Below are 27,637 nucleotides of genomic sequence, written 5' to 3'. Positions count from 1 at the left end.
CTAGATTTTCTTTTATAAGTTGCTGTTGCCTTTGTACAGCAAGCTTTCAATTTATTAATAGTGGAATAAGAAAAGAAACAGTTGTTTTTTTGACCTATCTCTAGAGAACAATGGGGAAATTCAAATTTACCTTGGAGCTCTGAAGAGATGATCTTTAAAAGGGGGAAAATATCTTATTTTTTCTTACCAAAAAGGACCCCCGATGGCTACTGACTCACACGTGTCTCAATTAGACGCCTATCACCTAGAGTTGGGATCCAGCCAGTGGTTAACTATTGGAATAAATCAATTGTTTCTAAGGCATGTTCCAGGTCATTCCTTATTTCCTTGAAATGACTTTGGAGTTCCTCAAAATGAACAGCTACCAATGCAGTCAGTGTTCTAAGTGTGTCTGCTGTATTATCCATCTGATCAAACCACCATCATACGTGCCGATGTGTGACATGAAATAACTGGATATTCCAACTCGATACCTGGCAGGGACAATCACTTACTTGCACTACTAGCAGAAGGGTTGCACATACATATTTGTTAACTGACTCACTGAGACAGAATGCCATATACGATTTCATGTCTTTAAAAGATTGAAGACCACTGTTTCTCTTATAAAGTTGTTTCCTTATTCAGTTTTTCGGCCCCTTTGCTTGGTCAAGTAGATCAATGAAAGGGAAACTGGCTTTCTTGCATTGTGTCAGCATTCTCATATTGCAAGATAAGTCTGGTTTGCCTGGAACAGTCCAGATTTAAGTTCATTACAAGATAATTATTAATAATGCCCTCCATTTACTCTCAAGAGTGTCCCAGTTTGGATGGTCAATTCTATGATCACCATAACGAGAGGTTTTTTTAAGGTGAGTCTGTGGTACGCATCAGTAACAACGTTTCTTTTCTGCTCCCCTTCTCCCTGGTTTAACCAAGGCTCAGAACCAACAGATCAAAAGGAACTCTATTTTGGAATATTAAAAAGCATCTCTATTTCAATCATAAGCCAATCACTCGTGGTTACTATACTATTTTAGTAACGACCAATTTTAATCAATTCAAATTATATATTCTCATCTTGTCCCTCCAAAAGAAAAAAGAACAATGCATTTTTATCAAGCAAAAGATAAGCGGCAATAATACAAGGAACAATGAACATATAATATAATAATTTTTCATTAACAATCCAAACGCTATAAAACATAGAATATGCAACTTAAAAATGGAAATACAAATTAATGAAAAGTTGGGTACATGTCACATTAGCAATGCAAAAGACCAGCTTAAGCATAGTTTCTCTAAATTGACAATTAATAAAAGGAAAGTGCCCTTTCTCAAATATGCACAAAAATATTTCAGTCATTTCTAGGGAAAGATTAATCAAAATGCTCTGCTAATTCTATATTACAGCATGTATTACTAATGGTTTACAAAATGTAAGCGTCATCTTGCACTTAAAATTTACAACCTTTATCAATCATTACACACTCATTCCATCCAGTCTGTCAAAAATAAAATTATTTCACTTCTATACTTATGAAACAACTATTGATATGTTATGAATCTCAAGCGGTGAATACGTATGATGGAGCCAGTGATCAGAATAATGTCATAGATCTGAAGTTGGTTGAGAGTCAAACAGAGAAAACCACCTCTGCCTGGCATATTTGTGTATTGACTTCTGCAATACTTCCTACTATTTCTAAAATAATTCTAATTGTATATTTTCTCATTCTAAACAAAATCTAAGATTTTTGTATTTAAATTTTCTGTCCACTTTTAGAGTATATTCAAAGTCTATCCAGTTATACCACCTGACAGAATGTTTCCTCCTGCATTCATGTTATCCCCACAATTCTGAATCCAGTTGAATAAAGTTAAGAATAAGGACTTAACAATACGTTCCTTTTCTTCTACATGTTTAGTGATTCCCACTTTCATGAAGTAAATTTTATGGTAAACTGTACAATCCTAGGTACAGCTGTATGATGCAAATGAGAAAGAATATATTCAAATTTTAATTTTTCAAGCAACAATGCCAATGTCCACTGCAACCTGCGTCTCCGAGGGAGTTCTGCAAGTTCATGCTTTCAGCCAACATCTTACAATAAGTCATGCTTCACAGGTATAGTTCTAAAACTAACAGCAATGGCAAATCACATCTCTAACTCCTTCGAATCCACCTGAACAAAAAGCACCTATAGTCCATGTCAGCCTCAGCTTTGAGCTTTCTGGTTCATATCCAACAATTGCAGCCTCAGCTTTCAGCTTTCTGGTTCATGTCCAACAATTGCCTACTGAGTTGACTAACATTCACATGAAAGTGGCAAAATTGAGGATGGAGAAGAACCAAACAGCAGTTCTGGAAAGGGTTCCAGCAGCTACCAAGCAGTCCTTTGGTGTCATTCACTGCTGCTGCTGCTGTTGCTGCTGCTACCGCCACTGTCCTCTTGCTTGGGGGAGGCTGAACTGTCTCGGACTGGCAGCAGGTCATAATGACAAGGGATGTGACTGTTCTTTGGGAGGTCGTATGGATCCTGGGAGAGATGCCCATTATTGCTGAATACTCCTTGGACAACACTCACTGTAGGTTCTGTGATAACCAAGGACATATTAATTTATCAGCAATGGAAATGTTTTTAAAAAGAATATGACATTTCTTGCAAATGTCAAACACACCAAAGGGACTTTTAAAAATATATAAGGAAATGCTGGTTTTAAAAACATGATTTTAAAAATCATCACATACAGGTGGCAACTCTGTGTAGTTGGATCAACTGGCAAACACAAATGGCGTTCAGAACAAAAGGATGACTACATAATCAGGGTGAAGACATTAAGGGAATATACAGAATCCTGGATATAAATCATGGTCTGTAAAACACCTTGGGGATAATGTAGGCCAAGCCCCTTATTCCACAGGTGACAAGACTGACGTTCTCAAACGTTAATTCAGTTCATGAAAACACTCCACAAATTCACAACTTTAGGACTCAAGACTCAGGCTCTCATGTGAGTTCCCATCCTACTGTGGCGGGTTTGTGGGACAGTTTAAAGGAGAATTGTTACTGACTTTCCAAAAATAAATTTAGTTCACTTTGACTTTCATTTTAAAAAGCTGTCTTAATACTTTAAAAATAAATTATTTTGTATATTTTTTCCCGGGGACATATCTGGCATAAAATAAATTACTAGTAGTAAAGTAGGCACTTAATTTACAAGTAGTAGAGAATATTTTAAAGTTAAAATCATAAATACTCAGAGAGATATAGAAATAGAGACAGAGAGAGAGAGAGAGAGAAATGAAAATATATAGCCCTATTGTTTAGCCAACAGTAGTGGTGGAATATTTTATCATTTCCCAAGTGGTATTTGCAAAAGACAATCAAAATAACTCCAATTTTAAATTGAATTCATATTAATTTGCATCACATTCACATCAGAGAATATTACTGCTATATTGGACAAGTTTAAAAGTAAAATGTTTCAATCTTGCTAAATGCATTATATTAATATAATGAACCAGGAAATGGAATCACCTGTTTAATCCACTTGAACCATTTGTTTTGGCTAACTAGATATATTAACTAGTATGATACATATGCTATCCACATGTGTGCCAAAATATTCACTATGGTTACAAAACAAAAGATAGAGGATTAGGTGAAAAATAAAGAAAATTTACCTTGAATTTTTCTAAATGATATTTTCCCTGGAAAATTCCTTTGGCACCAATTAATATGATCGCTAAAAACACAGGTCACATCTATTAATAAAATATGGTGATAAAACCCCGTCTCTACCCAAAATACAAAAAATTAGCTGGGCGTGGTGGTGCGTGCCTGTGGTCTCAGCTACTTGGGAGGCTGAAGTGGGAGGATGGCTTGAGCCCGGGAGGTGGAGGTTGCAGTGAGCCGAGACTGTGCCACTGCACACCACCTGGGTGACAGAGAGACCCCATCTCAAAAAAATATAAAATAAAATAAAATACAGATCATTATTTTCAATAAGATTTCTATGACCTGCAACTATTATATTCGTAAAGACTTTAAAATTGTTTTTAAAAACTTATGCACTTGATTCTTTCTATGTTTAAGAGAACTCACCAACTTCATAGACATTCTTGTTGGCTGAAGTTGAGTTATTGATCTCTGCATATGGGGAATCTCTTCGTGCCGGCGATTTCATCTCCACATAACCACACTCTGAGCTTTTAGGGATAAGTACAGGTGGGTCTTTAATAGTGGCATATGGGTTCTCAGAACTGCTTAGGGAGCAGTTACTTGAATTATATTCAGAATTCTTTCCCAGGTCTGTAAAGAGAAATGAGAAGAGAAAGCTAATATTGTGTCACTGGCAACATCATTTCTTGGTGATATTTTACTTTTTTTCTTTATAGCTAGGTTTCCATAATTCTACACACTGAAAATAATACTGTACCTTTTCCACTTGTTTTGGAGAGAATCTGCTATAAAATGACCCATCCCTAAAGTAGTTTTAGCTCCTCTCCAAGATGAGTACTGACATCAATATCATTAACTGATTTCATTTTTATGATCACATTCAAATATAATCAATTACGTTCTATTTTATTAATAGAAAATTTACAGAAGTTCAATCAAGAAACCAGCTATTGATGGCTCCAGGACCACCAACAGGGCTCTATTATCATGACAAGAAGGCATTTGTGCTGGGAGGACTCCTGGTAAAAGCTCTGTACTAGGCACCTAATCACGCACACCCATCCTAAACAGCAGACCTTGGTCAACATGTAACCATGTGGATTTTTTCTTATTGTCCCTGCTATTTCCCTTTATATGTTTCCGTCTCCCCATAAGCCATATTTCTTTCAAATGAAATATGAGTGTTTCCTCAGCAGACTGAGTCTTTTGTTCCCCAAAGACTTAAGCTCTACCAAGGACCACCTCTGGTCACTTTCTTGATGTCAGTCCCACGTTTGTGTGTTTGCTGTAGTAACCACACTAAAAATTCTACATTTTCTCTTGCCATTCTAGCTTGTTTAAAAAATATTTCAGTCTTTGAGGTTAAAAAAATTTAATTTCTTCTTCAAATTTACACCATACCTTTTAAGGATTTTCCCATATAGCTTCTGTCAAGTCCAAAAGCACCTGTAATAAAGGAAGAAAAAAACACCCAGTGAGAACTGAAAGGAAGAAAACCCCCATCCAATATCCCAAGGTCCTGGAAGAGGATCTCCCACTGCAGCAAACAACCAGGCTGCTGCTCTTCAAGACTTTACACCAGATCAGTTGTCCCAGATGTCCCCAGTGCTTAGAATTAAACACGCACACATTTGGTCATTCACCTAGTTATTTACCGTGACTCAGGAAAAGCTAGTCAAAACAGGATAGAAACTTAGGCCCAGAGATAAATCAGTATACTTGATTCAAGGTTGCACAGTGAAAAGAAAGGATACAGCGAAGACCAGAGTTGACATTTCACACCTACGTGCAGCTCTTTCAAGGCTCTGATGGTTTTCAAATAGTTTTCCCAATAATCATTATTCGGTTATATTATTGTCTTCACTATAAGCGTGTTTTCTAGAGACTGGAAGCTTCGAACACTGTTGACTAACACTTTACAGGTGATACTACCTCTTGCCCTTCTTTATTCAGCTTTTAATAATTTGACTTTTCCAGGTATGGGGACATAATTGTGTATGTGCCTAGATACACACAAAAAAACCTGCTTTCTCATTGGAAAATGGCCAGCCTTTATTTCGTGGGTGTGGGGAGGGAAATAGGAGTGTTCCAGCTCATGCTGGAAAAATTGAGCATGTAGGCAAGAGAGAATGTGCAACCACTTACAGAAATCAATCAGGTCACAAGCATGTTGTATAAAATATAAGCATTTAATCACAAATTCGCACTATTAAAAACAAAATAAGAGGACATTACCTAGCCCATTTTATACTATCTGGTGTATACATGCAAAATTGCATTGTTAATACTGCATGAGAATCAATTATTCTATTGGAGCTGTGTTGTGACAAAAAGGAGAAAACTATAGATTAGGAGACAAAGGAATTACATGTTATCACTTATTGGCCATATAACTTTGGGCAAGATATTCCACCCTCTGAGTGTCAATTTTCTCATCTCTAAAATGGGAAAAACAAAATTTGCCTTCCAGCATTCCAGGGTTTTTGTCATCATTAAGTGAAACAGAGCATATGAAAAGGCTTTGTAAACTCTGAAGCACCAGACAAATGAAGTGTGCCAATTACTCTAACACTCAGTGCATTATACTACCCTCTGCTTCAGTCTTTCCGTAAGCACTCCAAGGCATTTTCAATTGCCTTTTAAAAGAATATTACAGGCCAGGTGCGGTGGCTCATGCCTGTAATCCCAGGACTTTGGGAGGCCAAGGTGGGTGGACTGCTTGAGCCCAGGAGTTTGAGACCAGCCTGGGCAATATGGCAAAACTTCATCACTAATCTTTTGAAATACAATACAATACAATAAGAATGTTACAGACTTAGGTTAAAAGCAGAGAGTAAAGTAATGACTAGCAATGAACATTCCAGGTAAGTATTTGAGAATGTTAAGGAAATGATATCCTTGCCACTGTGCATGCATCTCTTAGAGTGATGTTAAGCTCAAGTTCTGATGTTGGTGTCCTATAGGGATCACTGAGTAAGCACACACTGTTGTGGAGAAGGAAGCAGCCTCTCCTAAAGGGAGAGGGTCTGTCAGATATCAATCATCATGGGACAGGAAACGGGAATATTTTCCTCTCTCCGGCACACTCTCTTGCATCTGGGTTGTGAAGAGTCTAACCATGCCCATAGCTAGGGGGAAGGGCACACGGTTATGCAGGGAGGCAGCATAAATGGGTGTGTAGTGAAGAATCAACCTTATCAAAGAAAGGGTGGCCTTTGCCCTCAGCTCCTGGGAGGTGATCTTGAAGTCCTTGGACTGTCCTGCCCAATAGGAGTGCTTTTGTTCACCTGAAGGCCCAGGGATACACTGGATAGTGTAACCGAGTGATTTATGGTGGGGGGTTGGGGCCATATGGTATCATCTCTACCTCTGGAAGGGGAAAGACTAAAGGTCAATCATGTCTACATGATGGGAGTCAATCATGTCTATATGACTGAGCCCCCCATAAACTGTAACCATGAGAATGCCCATTCAATCAGTTCAGTGAGTCCTTGTAGCAAAATGTTGATCCTGAGGGTGGTCTTGGTGATCCTTCAACTTGTAGCTGATGTCAGAAGTCAGGGTGGTCTTAGGAATTCCCAGACTTTATAAAGAGGACCCATGAAGATGGGGCACAGTCTGTGGCCTCTGAGAACAGCTTTATCAAGGAGCTCTGTCTATGCTCGTCTTTGCCAAATACTCTTGGCCATCTCCAGACTGTAGCAAAGTCTTATTAAATGTCCATTTTAATCTTAGCTGTGCAGTGGCTAGCCTTCCACCAAGGTGTTAAAGAGAGAACCAGCATGGAGCAGATAGTAAGTCAGAGAACAAGAGCTGGGGCTATGAGGCCAGACACCCCTGCCAGATTCTCTCTTCATTGCCTTGGAGGAACAGGGAGCTGTTTTAATGAGGGAGCAGTCAGGATTACCTATAAACTCCTGTATATATCAATCCCTGGGGCAGGGCTTTCAAATGCTTGGTTTAATTTAATTCACACAACGAGCCAGTACATGGTTATTACTCCCATTTTACAAATGAACAAATCAAGGGTAAGTGAGGGTAAGTGATTGGCCCAGTGCTATATCTCAGGGCCTTTTGTGTGTAGTTCAAGGCTCTTTCAGATACCATGACGACAACTGTTCCATCATTTAAAGCACCTGTACGCTTTATCATCCATAACATGCCTGACTCTGTCGTTTGTGAAGAACTTTTTCTGTGCAACAACTTTAAAGGGATGTTAAATGCAGAATTATTCCTGAGTGAGAACAAACCAAGAAGATCCAGAATTTCCAACGAAGATTCTATGTTCCTAACACTGAGTCCCTTGGGTCTCATTGAGCCAGAAAGCAGAGACGTTTATATATGACCAATATAGTGATGCTGTATCTTCTGGAGTCTTCACAGTGGTCTAAGATAGAACCAGAGGACTTTTCTTTCACTAGCGCTGGTTGGTATTTTGCTGAATATCAATTCATATATTCCTTTGAGCTAAATTATAAATGTAATTAAGACTCCTAAAAAGTCTCCTTTAATGTTAGATGATGTTACCAATAAGCATACTGTGATTCTTGTATGTAAATAATTTTACTGTGGTTAGAAATACTCGTCCTATTGATAAAAATGGTATCGAATGCAGATAAAAGTTAGGAATTTGTACAGCGAGCGTGATAACCACTACACTATGGAAATGACTGAGAATTTGTATTCACCACTAAAACATTTTTATTTCCATAGAAGGAGGCATTCCCACAGGGATCAGTTCCTATGACTGGCTCAGAGAACTTGACACTGCTTACAGAAGAAGCAGTGTTTAAGGGGAGCAGTCAGAAGACCAACTTTGAAATCTGGCTTTACCCCTTTCCTTCTTTGAAATTTCAGACAAGAGGGTTAACCGCTCTGTGCCTCCCAGTTTATTCCTCTACAAAACAAGATTCATGGGAGAGGGTCCACCCAGGAGGATCACCCAATTTAGCAAATAGGCCAAGTGTGGTGGCTCATGCCTGTAATCCCAGCACTTTGGGAGGCTGAGGCAAGCAGATCACTTGAGGTCAGGAGTTTGAGACCAGCCTGGCCAACATGGAGAAACCCTGTCTCTACTGAAAATGCAAAAATCAGCCGGGCATGGTGGTGCACATCTGTAATCCCAGCTGCTTGGGAGGCTAAGTCAGGAGAATCACTTGAACCCAGAAGGCAGATCGTGCAGTGAGCCGAGATCGCACCACTGCACTACAGCCAAGATGACAGAGCGAGACTCTGTCTCAAAAACAAAAACAAAAACAAAACAAAACATTAGCAAATGAAAATACACAAAGGTCAGTTATATTAAAATTTAAAAGAAACAACAAATAATCTTTAGTATACATCCCATGTAATATCTGTGATATATTTATACAAAAAATATTTGTTGTTTATCCATCTGAAATACAAATTTAACTGGGATTTCTGGCACCTACCTCCAAATAAATGTACATGAAAGGATTTGTTATCCGTAAGACACTGCACACCTAGAAATTACTACATCATCAAACTCCTCTCTGAAAATATGGGGTACAGGCTTGGAAACTGCACTGCATAATTAATGGTGTATCACAGAAGTTCTTTAAGTATGGACCAAGCATTCCTGCCCCCTTTTCAGGAGGCCTATGAGATCAAAACTATATATACACATATATATTTTAAGAGGTGAGTCTCGCTATGTCATCCAGATCAGACTCAAACTCCTGGGCTCAAGCAATCCTCCTGCCTCAGGCTCCCAGGTAGCTGGGGCTATAGGCCTGTGCCATTGTGCCCAGCTGCAAAACTATTTCCATAACAATACAACAACAATATTTGCCATTTTCACTCTAATTCTCTTTCAAGTGTACAGTGGAGTTTTTCAGAAGCTACATAAAGTATGATATCAAAACCAACTGAATGCAAAAGCAGACATGATAATCTAGCTATCTTCCATTAAGCTGGACATTAAAGAGATTTTTTTTATAAAAATGTAAAATAGCATTGCTCTTCTCACTAATTTTGAAGGGTTTTGGAAAATGTAGTTATTTTTTATAAAAACACAATTTATGTTATGAAATGTGATTATTATTAATTTAAATAAATTAATATTCTATTTTTTCCAGTTTTTATTTACATATTAAATTTCATTTAATATGGTAAATATAAATAGATATAGCCCCTATCAACAGAAGCTCTTTTGGGTCCTCAACAAATTTTAAGAATGTAAAGGAGTCCTAATTTCAAAAAGTTTGAGAATAACTGATTCACTGTATTCCTGTTGGTATCTCTGATTCCTCACCTGAAAGGGAAGGGGATCTCAAGTACAGATACCCTATATCAAAAGAAAATAAGGAAGAGCGCACAGCTGGGAGCCAAGCTGACAGGGTCCAATACTAGCTCTATCATTTAATAGGCGATGAGGTCCTGTGCAAGTAACATAACCTCGTTATGACTCAGTTTCTCAACTGTAACATGGAGATGGTGATAACAATAGTACCTACCTATTAGAGTACTTGTGAGAATTAAATTAACAGGCATAGAGCAAGAATGTAAGCTACGAGCAGGCAGAGATCCCAATCTCTTTTGATCAATTCCTGGCACATAGTAGGAATTCAATAAATGTTTGTTGAATAGATAAAGCCCTTAGGACAGTAGTTAGCCCTGTACAGGTGTTAGGCATAATTCTGTTATTGTGTTTTTTGATGCAAGTTTTCAATAGAACACCTTGGCACAAACAGAGATCTGTGACTGTTTCAGGGACTGACAGGTCAAGGTGCTGCTGGGGACGTGCGTTGGGAGAACTCACCGAGCTCGTTGAGGTAGCCGCCATGTTTCCAGTCAGCCGGCAATGTCCCAGTGCAGTCCCCCACGGGGCCTCTCTTCCCAGGATTCACATTTTTAAGATTCACAAACAGTTGATTGTTTTTTGACTGTGAAAAATATAAACAATGAAAGATTAAAAACAAAATACAATGCGGCACAGCACAGCGTTATGGACCTGGGGAAAAGTCCAGGGCACACATTAAGGACCAGCCCTTAGAGTGGCCTGAGCTCAGGGGCCGAGGTGACTGCTTGTAACCTGGTGGGACTTGGAGGCTGGCAGGAGTTCATGTCCTTCAGTCCTAGCTACTCCCTCCACCACCTCAAGATCTTCATTTCACTCTGTCATCCTGTGCCAATTAGACCTTATTTGGATTTATACACATATAACTTTGATTTGAAAAAAAAAAAAAAAGAACTCTTGGTCTAAGCTCTCCCATCAAAAATTGTATGTTTTGTGAGTCACAGGTGACTCTTAGCACTTATCCTAGGCGTAAACATGAGAATAAGATTATCTGCTTTGCCTCCTTCCCTGAATTTGTATGAGAACAAATAAATTGATGAATGTGAAAGTCTCTGGAGAATGTGGAGTGATATTTAACCATGAAGTACTATAATTAAAATCTATAGCTGCATTAATTAAATTACAACTGGTTTAATTTAATTAGCTTGATTTTTGTTCTAATAGAGCACTGGAATTAGACAACAGAGATTAGAAATATAATTTGGTTATGACTGGAAGAAAGAAATGTTCGAGATTTCAGAGCATTGTGGGGAAGACCCGGGGTGAGTTGGGTGCTATTAGAGTAGCAGCTCTGGGTTCTAGACACTCTGTCTCCAACCTCTCTGTCACTCAGTTTCCTCATCTGTAAAATCGGCATAATAGTCACTCGATTTATAGGACTGGTGTGAAGATTAAATAAGTTTATATTTTTTAAGTGATTATAAATGCTTGGCACATGATATTAGGTTGTTGCTATGTGACCACTGTTGACCTACAAAAATAGCAATTTCATGTGGTTCAACCCAAATCAGTGCCTATTACTGTTGTTGTTACTAAAGCACAGGTGGCCAGGAAAGGGTACTGGAGGACGGGCGGTCAGAAGAGACGCACTTGGAGATTTTGCCCATGGCTGATTCTGCTATAGGTCTTTATGTTTTTGTTAATGTCATTATGAGTCATTAATTTAAAATCTCATGTAAAATTAGAAACGTTTTTCTAAAGCAGTGTAATGGAAACAGTACAGATTGTAGAGACAGAGAGACTTTGACTCACACAGCAGCTGCCTCACTCATTATCAGGCAGCTATGTCTGGAAGTAACTTAAACTCCCCACTACTCAGGTTTTCATCAGTAAACTTGAGATTCCCAAAGCACACTCAGAGGACTGTTTAGAGGAATAAATTAGATAATATATGTAAAGTACCTAGAACAGCCTCTGGTGAACAGCGGCTCTCAATAAATGCTGGTTCCCTTCCTCCCTCCCCGGCCCACTTTCAAAGACTTGAGCCAATTCCTCTCACCTTCGTGGCGGTCATCCTGTCCCTGTTGTTGACGTGAGGGGATGTGGCACACTGGGTGAGCGTGTGGTAACTGGGATTGGTGAAGTAGTGGCTATTAGCGTTTCCACCATTGCTGTGAGGAAGGGTTCCTGCAGGAAGGGAAGGAAATGGTCAAGGCAGCAGGCTCCCAAAAATGTGTGTGAAAAAAGGGAATCAAAATAACAAAACAGGCCCAGCGAGGTGGCTCACGCCTGTAATCCCAGCACTTTGGGAGGCCAAGGCGGGCAGATGAAGAGTTCAGGAGATCGAGACCATCTTGGCTAACACAGTAAAACCCCATCTCTACTAAAAGTACAAAAAAATTAGCCGGGCATGGAAGCACATGCCTGTAGTCCCAGCTACTCGGGAGGCTGAGGCAGGAGAATCGCTTCAACCCCGGAGGTGGAGGTTACAGTGAGCCAAGATCGCACCACTGCACTCCAGCCTGGTGACAGAGTGAGACTCCATCTCTAAATAAATAAACAAATAAATAAATACTAGAACAAATGTCTGAACTGCTTCCATATCACAAGCTGGGGAGAATCTCCTCCTGTCCAGCCTACTCAGCAAAGCTTCTAGAAGCAACAGGCCTCTACCTTCCTAACTGCCTCCTTGGAAAAGTATGAAAGCCTTGTGAACAAATGTGAAACTGAAAGAACCAATTGTTTAAGATCCATAGGAGTGGCCAACTAGGCCTAAATTTAAAATAGAGTCAAGCAGGCCTTTGCTGACTAAGGATCACACCTGTACTCTGAGTTCTCTGAAAACCCAGCTTTTTCTCTTTGGGTCTTTCAGAGCTCAGCTGAACCAACCAATCAGAGCTTACCGGCCTTAGCTAATCAGGGCTCAACTTTATCGAATGATCAGCGTTCAGCTGTGTCAACCAACCAGCACTCAGCTGCACTGACCAATTAGAATTAAACCAGTTTCAATCCTTCACTTGCCTAAAAGGGCCTGATTGGAAGCTGGGTGGGGACTTTTGCTATAAAACCCAAGCCTTCCCTTTGTTCTCTGAACTGCACCTTCATTTTACACTGGCTGCAACTCCTGGGTTTGCAAACTGTTCACTGGAATAAAATCTCTTTCCTTCAAATTCCTTTTCAGAGAACGTTTGTTCACAGTGTCCACAGATAACTGCTCTTTGCTTTCGGGCTTATACAGCTGGGAAGGCATCGTTTGAAGCTACTCTGCAACTTTCCTTTTTTTAAACACTTAAGTTCTTGACACAATAATTCTGCATTGAAAATGTAGTACTATGTAAATCAGCTACTTCTCATATTTCCACAAAATTTTGTAGTTTTAAACAGGTAACCAACCAGAAAGCCTTCAATAATCACCCAAAAAGTAATAAAGATTTTAAGTTTTTAAATTCCTCCATGTAAGTGGTTGCTTCTACTGATGATTGATTATAATTTTATTTTTCCTTTCATGAGGCATTGTGACAGAACAGAAAAAATCAAAAGAGTTTTCTTAAAGGGCTGCCTTGGTTCTTGCTAATACCAAAAAGCTGTTTCTGATATAACTTGGTTCCCTCCAGTTAACGATTCGGGTAGGCCTAGGGAGAGGCTGGGAAGCACATAGAAAGAACCCTCATTCAGAGACAGGAGAACTGGTCCAGCTCCCTAATCTGATCCACCACCTAGGTAAACTTATCATCCTCTCTTCCTCCCCACGCCCCTCACATATGACAAAAACTTGAGGCTGGATACAAAGCTCCTTATGGATTGAAATTCCCTAAATCTAAACCACAAACACAATGAGCTCAATTTTAAAACCCTCATAGCAAACCACAGAATGATAATTTACTATTGTTGAAATAAAAAACTCATCTCTAGCAATGTATACCTTTTCCAAACATAGAATTCTCTCAATGAGAATTGACAGAAACAATGGACAGCACAGCCAAACACCCAGTTTTAAGGAACCAGGATGAAATTTAACTTTTCAAGAAGCAAAATACCTCTACTGCCTCTGCTCTTACCTGAAATGGTATAATCTGCATTGATGACCCTCATAGCAGGGGTGTAGGTAACTGCCGGCATGCTTGATTCCTTTCCCTTCTGCTTGTGTCTATAAATAATGAACAATGCCAGTAGGAAGAGAACAACTAGGACAAGAATGATGATGCCCGCAATGGCCCCGATCTGGTAGGAATCAGCAGGGAGAGCAGTACTGGTTCGGCTTAAGCTGTTCAGATTTCCAACTATGATAACACCAGCTAGAAAAAGAAAAGAGAGACTTGAGAAAGGATGACAGTGTGCTGGATAAATGTTTGATCTCTACTTACAAAAATCTCCTTCTGTGCTAATGCCTGCATATTTTCAGTTCATAAAACATTAATTTGGAAACAGAGCAGGAAGAAAAAGCAAACATTCCTCATTGTCAGATGTTGTCAGCCTATCCATGCCCAGAGAAAGGCTGCTGTAAGCCTCAAAAAGAGACAGAAGCTGGGCACAATGATGCATGCCCGGAGTTCCAGCCACTCAGGAGACTGAGGCGGGAGAACTGATCTAGCCTAGCAGTTAGAGACCAGCCTGGCCAACACAGCAAGACCCTGTCTCCAAAAAAATATAAAGAAAGACACAGGATTTTCTGAACCCAAAGAGATTCAACAGTAGGGTTTGAGAGCTTCTTATGTATTTCCAATTAAATACTTAGACTGGCAATTAATTTGGGGTAACAATTTATCTAATTTTTATTTTGCTTTATTTATTATTCAATACTGAGCTTATGCAGAGTTAAATGCTAAATGTCCCAACTGCTTGACCAAATTTTATGTCTATCCTTAGCATTTCTAAGAGTAATTTTCCTTCCAAGCAAGCATAACACCATAATAAATCTAGTCTAAGAACAGGATCTACCTTTTGCCAATTTCAATGGGTCTTTTACCTCAGAAGATACTGTTCTGTGAAGTTATTTTCCATGACAGAAAGATTTGTCCTGATAATACCTGATAGCATTACCCTAATACCTTACTCATTAAATTCAAAATTCGGCATTACATAGTTCTCCCTTATGGTCCATCAAGTGAGGACACTAAAGGCATGGGTTGACATTCAAGAAATCTGGCATCTAAAAAAATTGACCTAGATATTCTGAACTTTCCCTTAAGCTTTCAGGCTGCAGTTTTATCATCTATAAATGAGAAAAGAGGCTTCCATGTCACTGCTTCCGGCTCAAGCAAATGTTCCTATGATTTTATGATTCTAAATGCTGAAGGATCTTCTTACAAAACAATCTGCCCTGAAACACAGACCGCCAAGGATAATGCAGTGAGATTACAGAGTATTTGTAATTATGATGTGATAATGAAAGATCGCATTCTATTGTTATGACAGTCAAATGTAAATCATAAGCATGTAAAAGTTATTTTACCAAAGAAATTAAATGTTGTAAATATTTACATGGTCTGCAGTTTAAGATTACTCCATCTACAACAGTGTATCGATTTTCTAAAGCCTTTTATAGCCCATCTGCTTATTGCCTACCAGGGAGTACCACATGCAGTAAGAGCTGTGGCTCTCTGGAGGGCATGCTTTAGAACCATCAGAAGCACTTTCTCAAAGTCCCCAACCCCAGAATCGGAATTTCCCAAATAGGACCATATACCTGACAACTATTCCCAGGTCGTTATGACACACACCCCAATTAAAAACCAGGGGCACAAGTTTTACAAAAAGTTAAACATATGTCTACTATATACCCCAATTATTCTACTCCTAGATATTTACCCAAGAGAAATGAAAGCACATGTCCATGCAAAAACTTGATTCACTCTTGTTCATAGCAGCTTTATCTGTAATAGCCCCAAACTGGAAACAATCCACATGTCCATCAGCACATGAATAGGTAAACAAATTGTAGTATATCCATACAATGGAATAGTATTCAGCAATGAAAAGAACTGACTTGTTGATATGTGCTACAACATGGTTCCATTGCAAAATAATTATGCTGAGTAAACAAAGCCAGACCCAAAAGAGTACAGTATGATTTCATTTATATAAAATTCTAGAAAATGAAAACTATACTGACCGAAAAGAGATGAGTGATTACCTGGGGCTTAGGGGTGGTAGGAGTAGGGAGGGGCATGAGGAAACACATGGTGATGGATATTTCATTTATTATGGTGATGGTTTCATAGGTATATAGATAGTCCAGGTCTTATTAAATTGTACACATTAAATAGGTGTGTTTTTTGTGTATCAATTACACCTCAATAAAGCTGAAAAAAAATTACAGACCCAGTAGAAAGTTCATGAGTTTTGGAATAACAAAAATCTGGCACAAAAGCTGTGACATATTCTAGAAATTAGCTATGTGACTTTGGGAAAATTACTCAGCCTCTCTAAGCTTTTGTTTCTTTATCTGCAGGAGAGCAACAATAAGGCATTTATCTGGCAATTAAATAAGTAACCAATTATGCCATTTAGAGTTGTGGTGAAGATTATGCTGAATAACATAAGTGAAAATACTTCACATTGCCTGGTACATGGTGCTCACACAGTACTACAGTGCTACAAACGTTAGCTAGTGTCTTTACCTTGATCACATCTCGCTCCCTTCCATCCGGGGCTGCAGTAACAGGTCCCGGTGATGTGGTCGCAGGTGGAGTTGTTCAGACAGTCACATATCTGGCGACAGCCATAGCCATATGTTCCTGCAGGGCACTCTAGAGAAGGAAAGTCAAATGTAGCTTTCCAACCTTGGGAATTTGGAGCAAGGCTGTCTCTGACTGCAAGCCCCTGCACATCTAGAGCTGAGTCCTTTCAGGGGATTCCTATTGAGGCTGACTTGTACCCCCAAGAGTGTCCCAGAACTGGACAGCATTCCCGGAATCATGGTGGCACTACAGTCCAGACTGCACAGGGCTAGAGACAGGGCTGCTCAACATTAGAGCTCCTGACACTTTCAGCTGCTACATACTTACCTCTATGATGTGTATATGGAGAGTCTGGAATTCCCATGGAACAGATGAAGATAATCACTAAGGGCAATTTGAGACAAGTCCACCAGGCAAAACTGTGGGCTGGAAGGGGCCTAGACTGAAGAGCATAAACTAAAGATGCTTTCTTGAGAACATATATATTTTACTGTAGGCTCAGGGATCTTCATAAATGCACATTCTCAATTGAATTAGCCAGGAATAGGAGAAGAGGCAGACAACAAGTTTTGTTGATTTTCTAGGTAAGAACTTCATTTGCTATGGAGTGATTCAAACTCTGGATTTTGTTGAAGTCTCGAAGACAAAAGTAATGGGATTCTTACGATGTGGTCTTAATAAGAGTTTGGCATGAATTTCAAAGGATAGTGTAAGCATGTTAAATCTAAAAATCTTTGTGACAAAATATTGATATTTTTTATAAAGTGAGCAGCAGGGGGCAATGTGCTATTATTATTAGAATTCTCTGTCAAACACAGGGTTTCTGTTTACAAATAAGCATTGGGAGAAATCTCCAAAAATAGAGACACTTTAATTTGCTGTTGAGAGTAATCACGGAAGCACTTAAGAGGTTTTCTTATTTAATAAGACCTTAACCAGTCATCTGGTATTCAAGTAAAATTTTGAGCCTATTCTGGTTTCCATGCATATTTAGACATTTATACACAGACACACAATATTTATATGCACAATAGAGGTGTGTATGCAACTGCGTCACTCAGTCAGGATCTGTTTCATGACTCAATGAAACAGTAATGCAAAACTAAAATTGGGCTGTCTCTGTTGTGAGCTGATTCCTGGATGTCACTTTTGTTATATTTGCTAGAAAGAGGATATGCAAAAATACCCTAGGGTTTAGCACATAAGATTGAGGCAACCAGCTTCAGAGTGGCTCTGTGAGGTTCCAGTGGAGTGGGGTGGGGAGGGATGCTTTATTGTCAGAGTCCTGCTATCCTGATCAATTTTTCCAGGCCACACCGCTCCTATGGCCATAATCTTGGCAGATCTTTCCCGAGAGTACAAACTCTGGTGAACAGGAATTGTTCTTCACCTTTTCCTGCCTAAAAGGTTTTATCATAAGAAAGTGGGTCTGATACAGCCCTAAGCCCTTATTTATTTATCGTGATTACTGAAAGAAAGGCATAGAGGAAAGGAATAATAAACTAATTTGCAATATTCAATTTTATTAAGACTAATGTTCTTGTAACTCTGTGAGGGGATGCATAGCTAGTGGGGTGGAAATAAAAAAATAAGGATGAGTAATTCCAATGGCATATTCTCCCCCAGTGGGACTTAAAAAAATTTTAAGGCAGTATGTTGTCTGGAAGGTTGTTAAGACTAAGATGAGAAGTTATTAATGGAAGCAGTATAAAAGTACGATCTAGAGAAGGTTGTTGAAAGGGTGGCAATGTTTGCATGGATTTGTTCCCTCACCAGCAACAGGGGTTGGCCCTGGGCCACCAGCCCTCCTCCCTACTGAATGTACTGTCCTCCAATGTGAGACCCGGGTCCTGCCTCTGCCATGAAGAAAGCTCGACTGGATCTTTTAAAGCTCTGAGCAGCCACATTCCAAAAATAAGAAGGAGAGGAAGGGAGAGCCCAAAAGAACAGAATGGAAAACTTGAATTCTGTCTTCACTCTTGTTGTCACACCTCCTCTGCCCAGAGCAGTGAGTAACCAGCGATGATCCCAGGGAGGCCTGACCTCTGGGAGAGGAAGTCAGTCATGCTGAGAAGTAACCAGCCATCAGCTCAAACAACCTAGGAGTGGTGAATTCTGCCTTAATATTTCCTGGCATCTAGGAAATGTGATTTTAGAGGAAAAAAATACCACCCAGTGATGCCACACTCTCATACTTACTCTGCTCACAGTGCCGTCCCATGAATCCAGTGCGGCAAGTACACTGCCCGGAGATGTGGTCGCAGTCAGCTCCGTTTTGACATTGGCATATCAGTGCACAATCTTTTCCATAAAACCCTAGAGGACATCCTGTGGGAGGAGGGAGGACAGCAGGAGTCAAGAGGCTGCTGAAGAGAAATACTTGGAGGCTTGTGCCTGCAACATATTTGCGTTTAAACTTGAATGACACTGAGCCATCAGAGAATACAGTGAATAGTACATATCTCAGCTTGCCACAAGAGCTTCTTTGAAGTCCCAAGACAGGGCTGTTGCAAGGAGGTTGTAATTCGTAAGCAGGAGGCAGAAAAGTTCCATTCCTGTCAGTGTAACCATCACTGGTACCCCTGGAGGCAAGACTAGTGCCTTCTAACAAAACATCCCTTCAATCCTGGAAGAATAGGACATTTCCTTTCATTCTTTCACATTTCTACTAGAATCCTGGACTCAAATGCCAATGGACTGAGATGGGCACTTTATATTAAAATTACCTGTATGCTTTTACTTGTAGTACAGAACATCTCCATTGTTGCCACTAGCCTTGTCCACTGTATCTGTTATTATCTTAGATAATATCAACTTCCCTGAAGAGGTGTACTAGAATGCTTACCTTAAAAAACAATTGTACTTCACGGGTGCTTTGTAAAAAGCAATAACCCTTCACACTGCTCCATAATTTTCAATGTTTAGACCGGCGAGTCTCTTGAGCTAAAGACACCCACAAATTCTGTTGGCTTACATGGGCTGGCAGCTGCCCTGCAAGAGTGTCTTGGAGATCTCTGGAGTGATGAAAGATTCAATGCAGGCTGATTCAATGACTGTTTCTAAATATTACATATGCTTTTCATTTTCTCATTTTCTTATGGAACTTTCAAGAAGCAGAGGCAGTGCCCAGATGCCAGTACGCACTGATGACCCCCTGCTGTCATGCGTTTATTTAGCACCTACTCTGTGCCAGATTCTTTTCATGCATTCTCTTGTTTAATCTTTACAGCAGGCCAGAAATGCAGGGATGGATATTCCCATCCTGTAGACAGGAACTAAGCCCCAAGTACCCTAAGTCACACAGCTGGCAACTGGCAGGACAACAGGGCCATGATTCAAACGCAGGGAGGTATGGCTCCGGACCCCATGTTGTTCCCACTATATCATGTCACTTGCACTTGAAAAAGGGTTCTCTGTTTGAACCACATTCTAATTTTAGAATTATAAATAATATCTTACAAGTACCTTTCTCTAAGAAAGTAAACAATATTTATAGATATACGATCTCTGAAGAATATGCTTGGGCCAGCCACATTCCTTGCCAATTATCCTTTTCAACTCTTGGCTCAAGGTCTACATTATCTTATAGAAAGTTTCTAAAGACTTTTTCAGCCTATTCTTTAATTATGTACTCTAATTAGTATTAAATAAGAATTGCTCAATTTCAGACCCATCTGTCCTCCTCAGCTTCTTGCTATTATTTGAAAATATACGCTATTATTGGTACTTAACCATAACACATGCCTTCCTTTCTTGTCTCCTTTATTCAACAGAAGGTAAGAGGGCAGAGAATAAACTTCCTTCCCGAATGATGCTCAGCTTTGGAGTAAGTACTTTGCACATTATATCCTATCATGCTAAAAGCCTAATGGAAGAAAAAATGGTTAGGACGCTATGAATTACAAAATGGGGAAAAGAACTAGAGCAGTGGCTCTCAAAGCATGGTCCCAGCCTGGCATTACTACCAGTTGATAAAAATGGCAATTCTCAGGTGCCAGCCCAGACCCACTGCTTCCGGCTCTCTGGGGATGGGACCAGCTTCTGTGTTTGTTGTGTCCTCCAGATGATTCTGAAGCTTGATACAGTTCGAAAAACATGGAACTCCACCTTTTCCAAGAGCGCACATTAAATCAGGCACTGAGGCTTGTTGTCTTCGCTACCTTTCCAATCTCTATACTTATCCTAACTTTTGTGCCGTTAGAATAAAGGATTGAGAATTTGATCCATATAAATATGGTTTGGTTGAAGGAGAGAAGAGAAATAAACTGCACACCATCACACAGCATTGCTCCACCTCAGTGGAGATAGAACCTAGAGACAGAATACTTGGAATGAAGTAGCTCTTAATCACTTAGAGAAATTTAGATGTCTACAGGTCATTAGGAGAGGGAGGTACTCCAACCTCAGGGACCTTTGTTGAGCTCCGGTCATGCATGCGGAGGGTGAGGCTGTTTCCTCCTTCGACCAGGCTCCCCTTAGTGAGCCTCAGAAGGCTTGTCACTTACTCTGAGTGCAGTAGAGCCCTGTCCAGCCAGGAGTGCATTTACATTCCCCATCGTAGGCGCTGCAGAAAGCTCCATTGTGGCAGTTGCACGTGTGGATGCAGTTTGGGCCCCAGTGGGCAGGTGGACATGCTGGAATTACAGGTGTGGAGAAGTCCATCAGAGTTCTGAAGCCAATACCAAGTAGGGAGAATTCCATCCACCCCTACACATCTCCCTGCACGTGAGAGGTTAGCAGTGTACATTAGGACTAAGAAAGCACACTGCTCTGAATTCTGCACTAAATCCCAGATGGCCATGCCAACTTCAACAACGACTGTCATTATTGAGATATGTATTCATTTACAACTGCAGAGTGAGGTGGCTGGGGCAAAAACCACCTCAAGTTTACAGATTCAGTTATTAAACAAACACACATTCAACACCTATTATGTACCCAACACTGTTCCAGGCACAAGGGAGATAGCAGAGGATAAGACAAAGTCCAAACCACCCTCTGGAAGCTTATATTTTGGTAGGGGAGGCAGGCAAACCAACCAACCGACCAACAAAATGAAAAATCGATGGTGGTAAGTATTACGACAAAACATAAGGAGGATAAAGAAGACAATAATCTTGGGAGCTACTACTCTGAGGAAGGCCTCTGTGAGGAGAGGACATTTGAGCAGAGATAAGGTGTGGAAAATGACTTGACTCAAGAGAGGTTAAAGGACCCAAGGCCATGTAGCTCATGTTCACAATTTCTAAATCCTGTACTATTCAGTCTACTCTAGAGTTGCCACTTTAGGCTCCTTTTAAATATTGAGGTTCCCAGCAGTATGTAAAAATTGGTTTCCTTGTAAAAACTCTTAATTGGAAGATGCAGAAAATAATACAATTAAATCATTAGGGGTCACTGCTGATTGAAAAGACATCAGGAAGTCAGATAAAGTATCTGTGAAATAACATAAGATCAGGGGGTAAAATAATTTCATTGACAAAAAATACTTTTATTCATATTAATACTTCAGGAACATAATTGCATAAAAGGAGGACCACCTGTAATTTCTATATGGCTACCCTGTAGGGAATGCGGACCAATAAAGACAATCAATAATACATATGAAGTAACTTTTTAAATGAAAAAAATTCTTCCATAATTGTGTGCACTGTTTTTGTCCAAGAGCAAGGGGAAAATACTAGCTGACACTTGAGGTCTCGAGTGAGCATTAGAACAAATTTTCTAAATACAACACCCTAATTTTACAGATGAAGAAACTAAGGACACAAAAGGTTAATAGTGACTCATACAAGGTCACATAGATTAATAATAATATTTGTTATTTGTTAGACAAATACAGCTTTCCCAAAGCCACAGTGAGACTCGGTGAAAACTGTTGAAGCGTCTAGCCCATTTGATGCTCAGTGAAGCACTCTTTACCTAAAACAACCTATTCCTTAGATGATATTTAACCAGCTTTTGTAAACCCATTTATGTTCACAATATATTTTTCTGAGGTAACCCACTGCCATTAGGTTTTTCTCTCTATATTTGTTATGATCAGAGAATGGGAATAAGCATTACTCAACTTTATATTCCCAAAAGGTAAATGTAGAGATAGTGCTTTAAAAAATCATTTTCCCAAGGACACCTGCCCCTTTAAATGTACCCCTTTAAGTTTTCAAAGTCTGTGTTTTCACTGTGAAGGACTTTGCTCCCTTTAGACAGGCTCACAATCAGCCAAGAAATATGAAGATGGTTCCATAGAGTCCGTAACGGAATCAATGAAATCAATGATCCCCGGGAGAAGCAAAGGCTTTTGCCAAATAAATCAGCTTCCTGTGGAGTGATTATTGGGGCAGGCCACACTACAAGTCTCCATTCATAGTTGTGTTTCTATTTTTATTCCTTTCAGCACATTCCTCGTCCAAATGAGGAAGGGACAAATTTCCAAAATAAAGACTACTTTTTAAAGGAGCAATATAAATGAATCATTTTATGACAATGATATTGGACCTTTTACTCTTCCCAAACCCATATGCCCAACCATCAGTTAGAGCCCTTGCAACACATGTAGATTTAAACAGACTGATTTCTTCTGAAGTGATGCCCCCAGAATGGAGTGAAATCATATCACATAACACTTCTTTCACCAAAGAGCTACACTTCTGAGATTTATTAGCTCTCTTGCCTTATTCCTAAAAAATGGGGTACAGCCTGGACTACTTATGGAAAAAATTAACATTCAGAAAAAAATCTTCCAGCAAAAAATATATTGCTCATCAATTAGTATTTGCAGGTTGCTTGTAACTGTGAAGTTTGAATTAAATTATCAATAAAGCACCATGTAAAATGACTGCACACAGTCATTCTTTGATTTCTCTTATGTGCATGATGGGGGAATTCATTATAAACTGAGACTGTTTCATAAAATTTATAATGAATGAAAGCAGATGACCCCATACATATGCTATTCTTTGGTCAAAAGTTGAGTACTTCTAGCCATTGCACTGACCCTTTCAAAACATTCATGAATGACTTATAGTCAATGTCATTTTTTTCATGACATGGGTGCTCTAAGAGTCATCTATATAGTCCCTTATAGGGTCACACAATTCCTGTCTGAAATCCAGTGGTGTGGAAGGCACTTGGGTGATGCCAAGGTGAAGCTAAGCATATTAGGTGAGCAGTTCACTCAGGTTCCCAACAGGTTTCTAAGGCTCACATCATTTAATTCCATTTTTTCTTTCTCTGTAATTAACTCTCCAGATAAACACAAAATGAAGAGATAGATTTCTCAATACAGCTGTTTTTGCTTTATTTCAATGGACGATGAATCACTGAAAAGGGGATATGCAAAATGTTACATATTTAGGTTCTTTCCAAGACATTATTTGGATTTAAACATAGGACCATTACATAGAGGTTGTAATGGAGAAAAAAAAAGAATTTTAAAAAAAGAATTTAAAGCAGAATGTGTCTCTTAATTAGTCATATATTCTTTCTTGATTATATAAAAACATTCATACTTCAATCCTAAAGAATCTGAAAACAAACAAATAAGAACAGTTTATTAATTGTTCTCAAACAAGACTTACGTTGAGAGCAGTCACTGCCAATCCAACCGGGGTAACACTGACAAGATCTGTCAATGGGGTTACAGGTTCCGTTGTTGGTGCAGGTACAAATTCCTGCACAGTTTTTCCCAAATCTGCCACTGGGACACACTGTGAATAAGCTATAGGTTAGTAACTCACAATCAAAACCCCTCTCACAGAATCCTAGAATCTTAGCACAGGAAATAACTTTAAAGGTCACAGACCCAGCTGCTCATTGGTAGCTATCTCTGCTCAACAGCATCCTTCATCTTGAATAGGCTCATTTTTACAAATCCATGAAGCCAAAGATTTGCATTAAGGCATCACAAACCAGTGGACATCATTGCACTTCTAGAAATATGACTTCACGACTTCTTGCTCTGGGAGTCTAAAATCCTTCCCCATATTGATTTTTTATGGGAGGACATGTCCAGCTAAAACTGAAGAGTGGCACATCTCAGGGAATAAAAAGGTTTGCTGGAGTGGCAAGCCAGCTTTTCCAAAGCTCAAAGTCCTATCTGAGAAGCTGCAGACACACCACAGCAGAAGACATTCCCAGCAGACAGCTGAAAACATGGCCTTCAGGAAGGCCAAGGGGAGGCCTGAGGACAGACTCTCCGGGGCGTGCTCATCACCACCCAGCTGTCCGGGATGTTCCTTACCTTCGTTGCAGAGGGCGCCTGTGAAGCCAGGCAAGCAGTCACACAGGCCGGTGATGTGGTGGCAGGGCCCGCTGCTGTGAACGCACTGTGGGCATGTCTGGCTGCAGCGATGCCCATAAAAACCAGGGGAGCAGACTGAAAACAGAAGGGAAATCAGCAGTTATCCTTCTGAGATGCGTTTGTCTCACATTCCAGATCGGGATCTAGTTAAAGTTTTAGAGGTTAAAAAGAAAAACCTTAAAAAAAAGTAAAACAGATATGGAGAATTTTCCAAGTGGAAAACAAGAACAACGAAGGAACAAAGAAACTCTTTAATGAGGAAAAGAAGCCACTAAACTCTGAGTTTCTTGAGAGCAAGCAAATGTCTTAAGTCTTCTTTATTTTCCCATTTAAGGCCCCAGTTAGCTCAAGTCTTGGCATAAAGCAGGGCTCCAGGAATTTTCACTGAATAAATAAAGACATAAAAAAATTGAAATACTAATAAGTCTCAAATAAGTACTCTCAAACCATTTGTTGATCCTTTATTCTTTAAGAGACGTTTCTGGCAATAAAAATAGATCAACAGTCAAAATTTGAAGATTTTTCCTCCTCAAAATTGTCCAGGTTAATGACTGTAATCGAAAAGTGATTAACCAAAATGCTATATGCTTAAGTTCTTGCCAAGATATTATTCAGATTTAAATACATGATAACTGCATAGAATTCTTATGGGGGGAAAGGCAATTTAAAAAATTAGTGTAGCTTATAATTAGTCATATATTCTTTTTTGATTGCATTTACTAAAAGATTAAGTAAAATCTTAAGGATCCTTCTCCAACTCAGAAGTCTTAAGGACCAATGTCAATAGTCTCCTTTTTCAACTTTACAATTCCATTTTCCCCATAGCACTGATTTTAAGACTACTAGTAGGATGAATGATTTGCCTCAAGGTTTGGCTGATGTTGACGTCTGGTAATTGAGGTAAGGCCAATGCCAAATTGCTGAATAAAATATTTACAGGTCAATGAATTTCTAGAACACCATTTGCAAGCTTTCAGGAAGGGTAAAGAAATATATCCTGATGGTTGTGCCAATAAGGCAATGAAGTAATTATTGAGAAGAAATGGTTAAATCCCCATCTGTTAGGTTAGTTCTGAAGGCTGGAAAGAATGAAGCTCTTAGGGAAGTGCTCTCAACACAGTTCTGCAAAGGACAAGTGAACCATTACACCCTCTTTTGCCTTCAAGTGCAACAGGACATCACTATAAACTGAGAGGTGGAACAGAGATTATTATTCTATACATGGTGCCCAGGGAAGGGAAGGTGGAAATTACTGCCTAATGAGACACTTACTCCTCTGACAAGTGGTGCCTCGGAAGCCTGGTGCACACTCGCAGATGCCATCATCAGGGGAGCAGGAAGCCCCATTTTTACAGTAGCAGGGCAGGGAGCAGTTGGGGCCCCAGTGTCCCTCAGCACACACGCTGTCACAGTGGACACCTGAAATAATGCACATGGGGCAAGGCTGAGTAAGAGGCAGTGTGGAGTTTCCACAGATGCTAATTCAAAGATGAGGACTAAGCTCACTGTATTAAATCTGAGGATCACGAGCAGCAATGAATGGAGAGGTTATCATCTTATAAACATCAATACACAGTAACATAACATTAAAATAATACCCAGAACTATTTTCTATGGAGTCACGAAGAAAGAATAACAAACTTTTGTTATATTGATTTTTCTTCTTCAGGAAGAGGCAATAAAGTGGAAGCCCAAGGGCTCTGTCTATTGCAAGTAAAATTTATCAACAATACGATATCTTTTAGCCCTTGGTGACTGCCTCCTCCTCCTCCCATTCTTTGTTTTCACAGAGAAATAAAGTGTAAAAGCATAAGGCAATAAACAGTTCCATAAAATGTTTTACATAAAGAAAACCCTTCCCTGGATTAAACAAATAAACATAATCTTAAAATAACTTGATGGTGCATTGTGCGAAACAGAAAGATGCACTGACACGTGCCACCAAATTCCTCCTTAAAAATCTTACCTGACATTGGAGAGATACTGGCAGAATATCACAAATGACATTATTTGTAGCTGTTGTCTATGCTATCGATTATTATGAAACTGTATGCAGGTGTTTAACTCTCATTTTAAATACTGAGAAACTTTAGAATTTAAAAAAATGACAAAAGGAAACAGAAAGGAAATCCAAGTTTGCAAAAATAAAACTAAAACCAGGTTTTATTTGAGATAAATAAAAGTCTCTTCGGTACATTTGTATTGGAAATACAACAGGGGCCTCTTTCTTGCCAGAATTCCTCACAACTCAAAGGAATGTTCTTCACATTGAAAGGCAATAAGTTATAATTAGTAGTGAACTGGCAGTTGCTGGCCTCAGACCAAATGAAAACATGTTAAGAGCAAGCACGCACACCCTCCAGGATTCCAGAATACTAACAACCACCCAGTACCACGATGCTGAGACAGTCATGTCTTGTGTTACAGTTTTAGCTTCTAAAGTAATCAGGCAAAAAGTCACCACAGTCTGAACCTTAACATGGAAGCAGTCCCAAACTATAATATGAATGTTGCTAATTGGTACACCATTTCCGGTGAACACTGGACTAGCAAGAAGATCCACTTTTTACTATTCCTGTTTTTTTCCTTCTGAAAGTCTCCCACATGGTAAAGGCCATTAAGTAGGCAAGAAAGCACGCAGACCTCATTGTGTCTAGCTTGACCCAAAAATAGACTTTTATTTCATTTGGACCATGGGCTGAAGAAAGGAGACCAGGTGTGTTCATAAACC

General features: G+C 39.5%; 1 protein-coding gene across 1 annotated transcript in view; it reads right to left on the bottom strand.

Annotated features, from left to right (window-relative positions):
* Positions 1-1,002: 1,002 nt before the first annotated feature.
* Positions 1,003-27,637, bottom strand: part of MEGF10 (multiple EGF like domains 10) — a 175,552-nt gene continuing 148,917 nt past the window's right edge. The window contains exons 14-25 of the mRNA XM_055299182.2: positions 26,179-26,325; positions 24,847-24,981; positions 24,185-24,313; positions 21,110-21,238; positions 18,804-18,932; positions 16,545-16,673; positions 13,983-14,219; positions 11,984-12,111; positions 10,447-10,570; positions 5,067-5,111; positions 4,089-4,295; positions 1,003-2,575 (exon numbers count right to left, since the gene is read on the bottom strand). Coding sequence (XP_055155157.1) covers positions 2,385-2,575; positions 4,089-4,295; positions 5,067-5,111; positions 10,447-10,570; positions 11,984-12,111; positions 13,983-14,219; positions 16,545-16,673; positions 18,804-18,932; positions 21,110-21,238; positions 24,185-24,313; positions 24,847-24,981; positions 26,179-26,325 — 1,730 coding nt within the window. The 3' untranslated portion in view covers positions 1,003-2,384. The remainder of the gene's footprint in view (positions 2,576-4,088; positions 4,296-5,066; positions 5,112-10,446; positions 10,571-11,983; positions 12,112-13,982; positions 14,220-16,544; positions 16,674-18,803; positions 18,933-21,109; positions 21,239-24,184; positions 24,314-24,846; positions 24,982-26,178; positions 26,326-27,637) is intronic.

The sequence above is a fragment of the Symphalangus syndactylus genome, chromosome 11 (genome assembly GCF_028878055.3).
Source record: "Symphalangus syndactylus isolate Jambi chromosome 11, NHGRI_mSymSyn1-v2.1_pri, whole genome shotgun sequence".
In the NCBI taxonomy this organism is placed as follows: domain Eukaryota; kingdom Metazoa; phylum Chordata; class Mammalia; order Primates; family Hylobatidae; genus Symphalangus; species Symphalangus syndactylus.
Note: the sequence above shows the minus strand (reverse complement) of the source record. Positions and strands in the feature narration are given on the sequence as shown.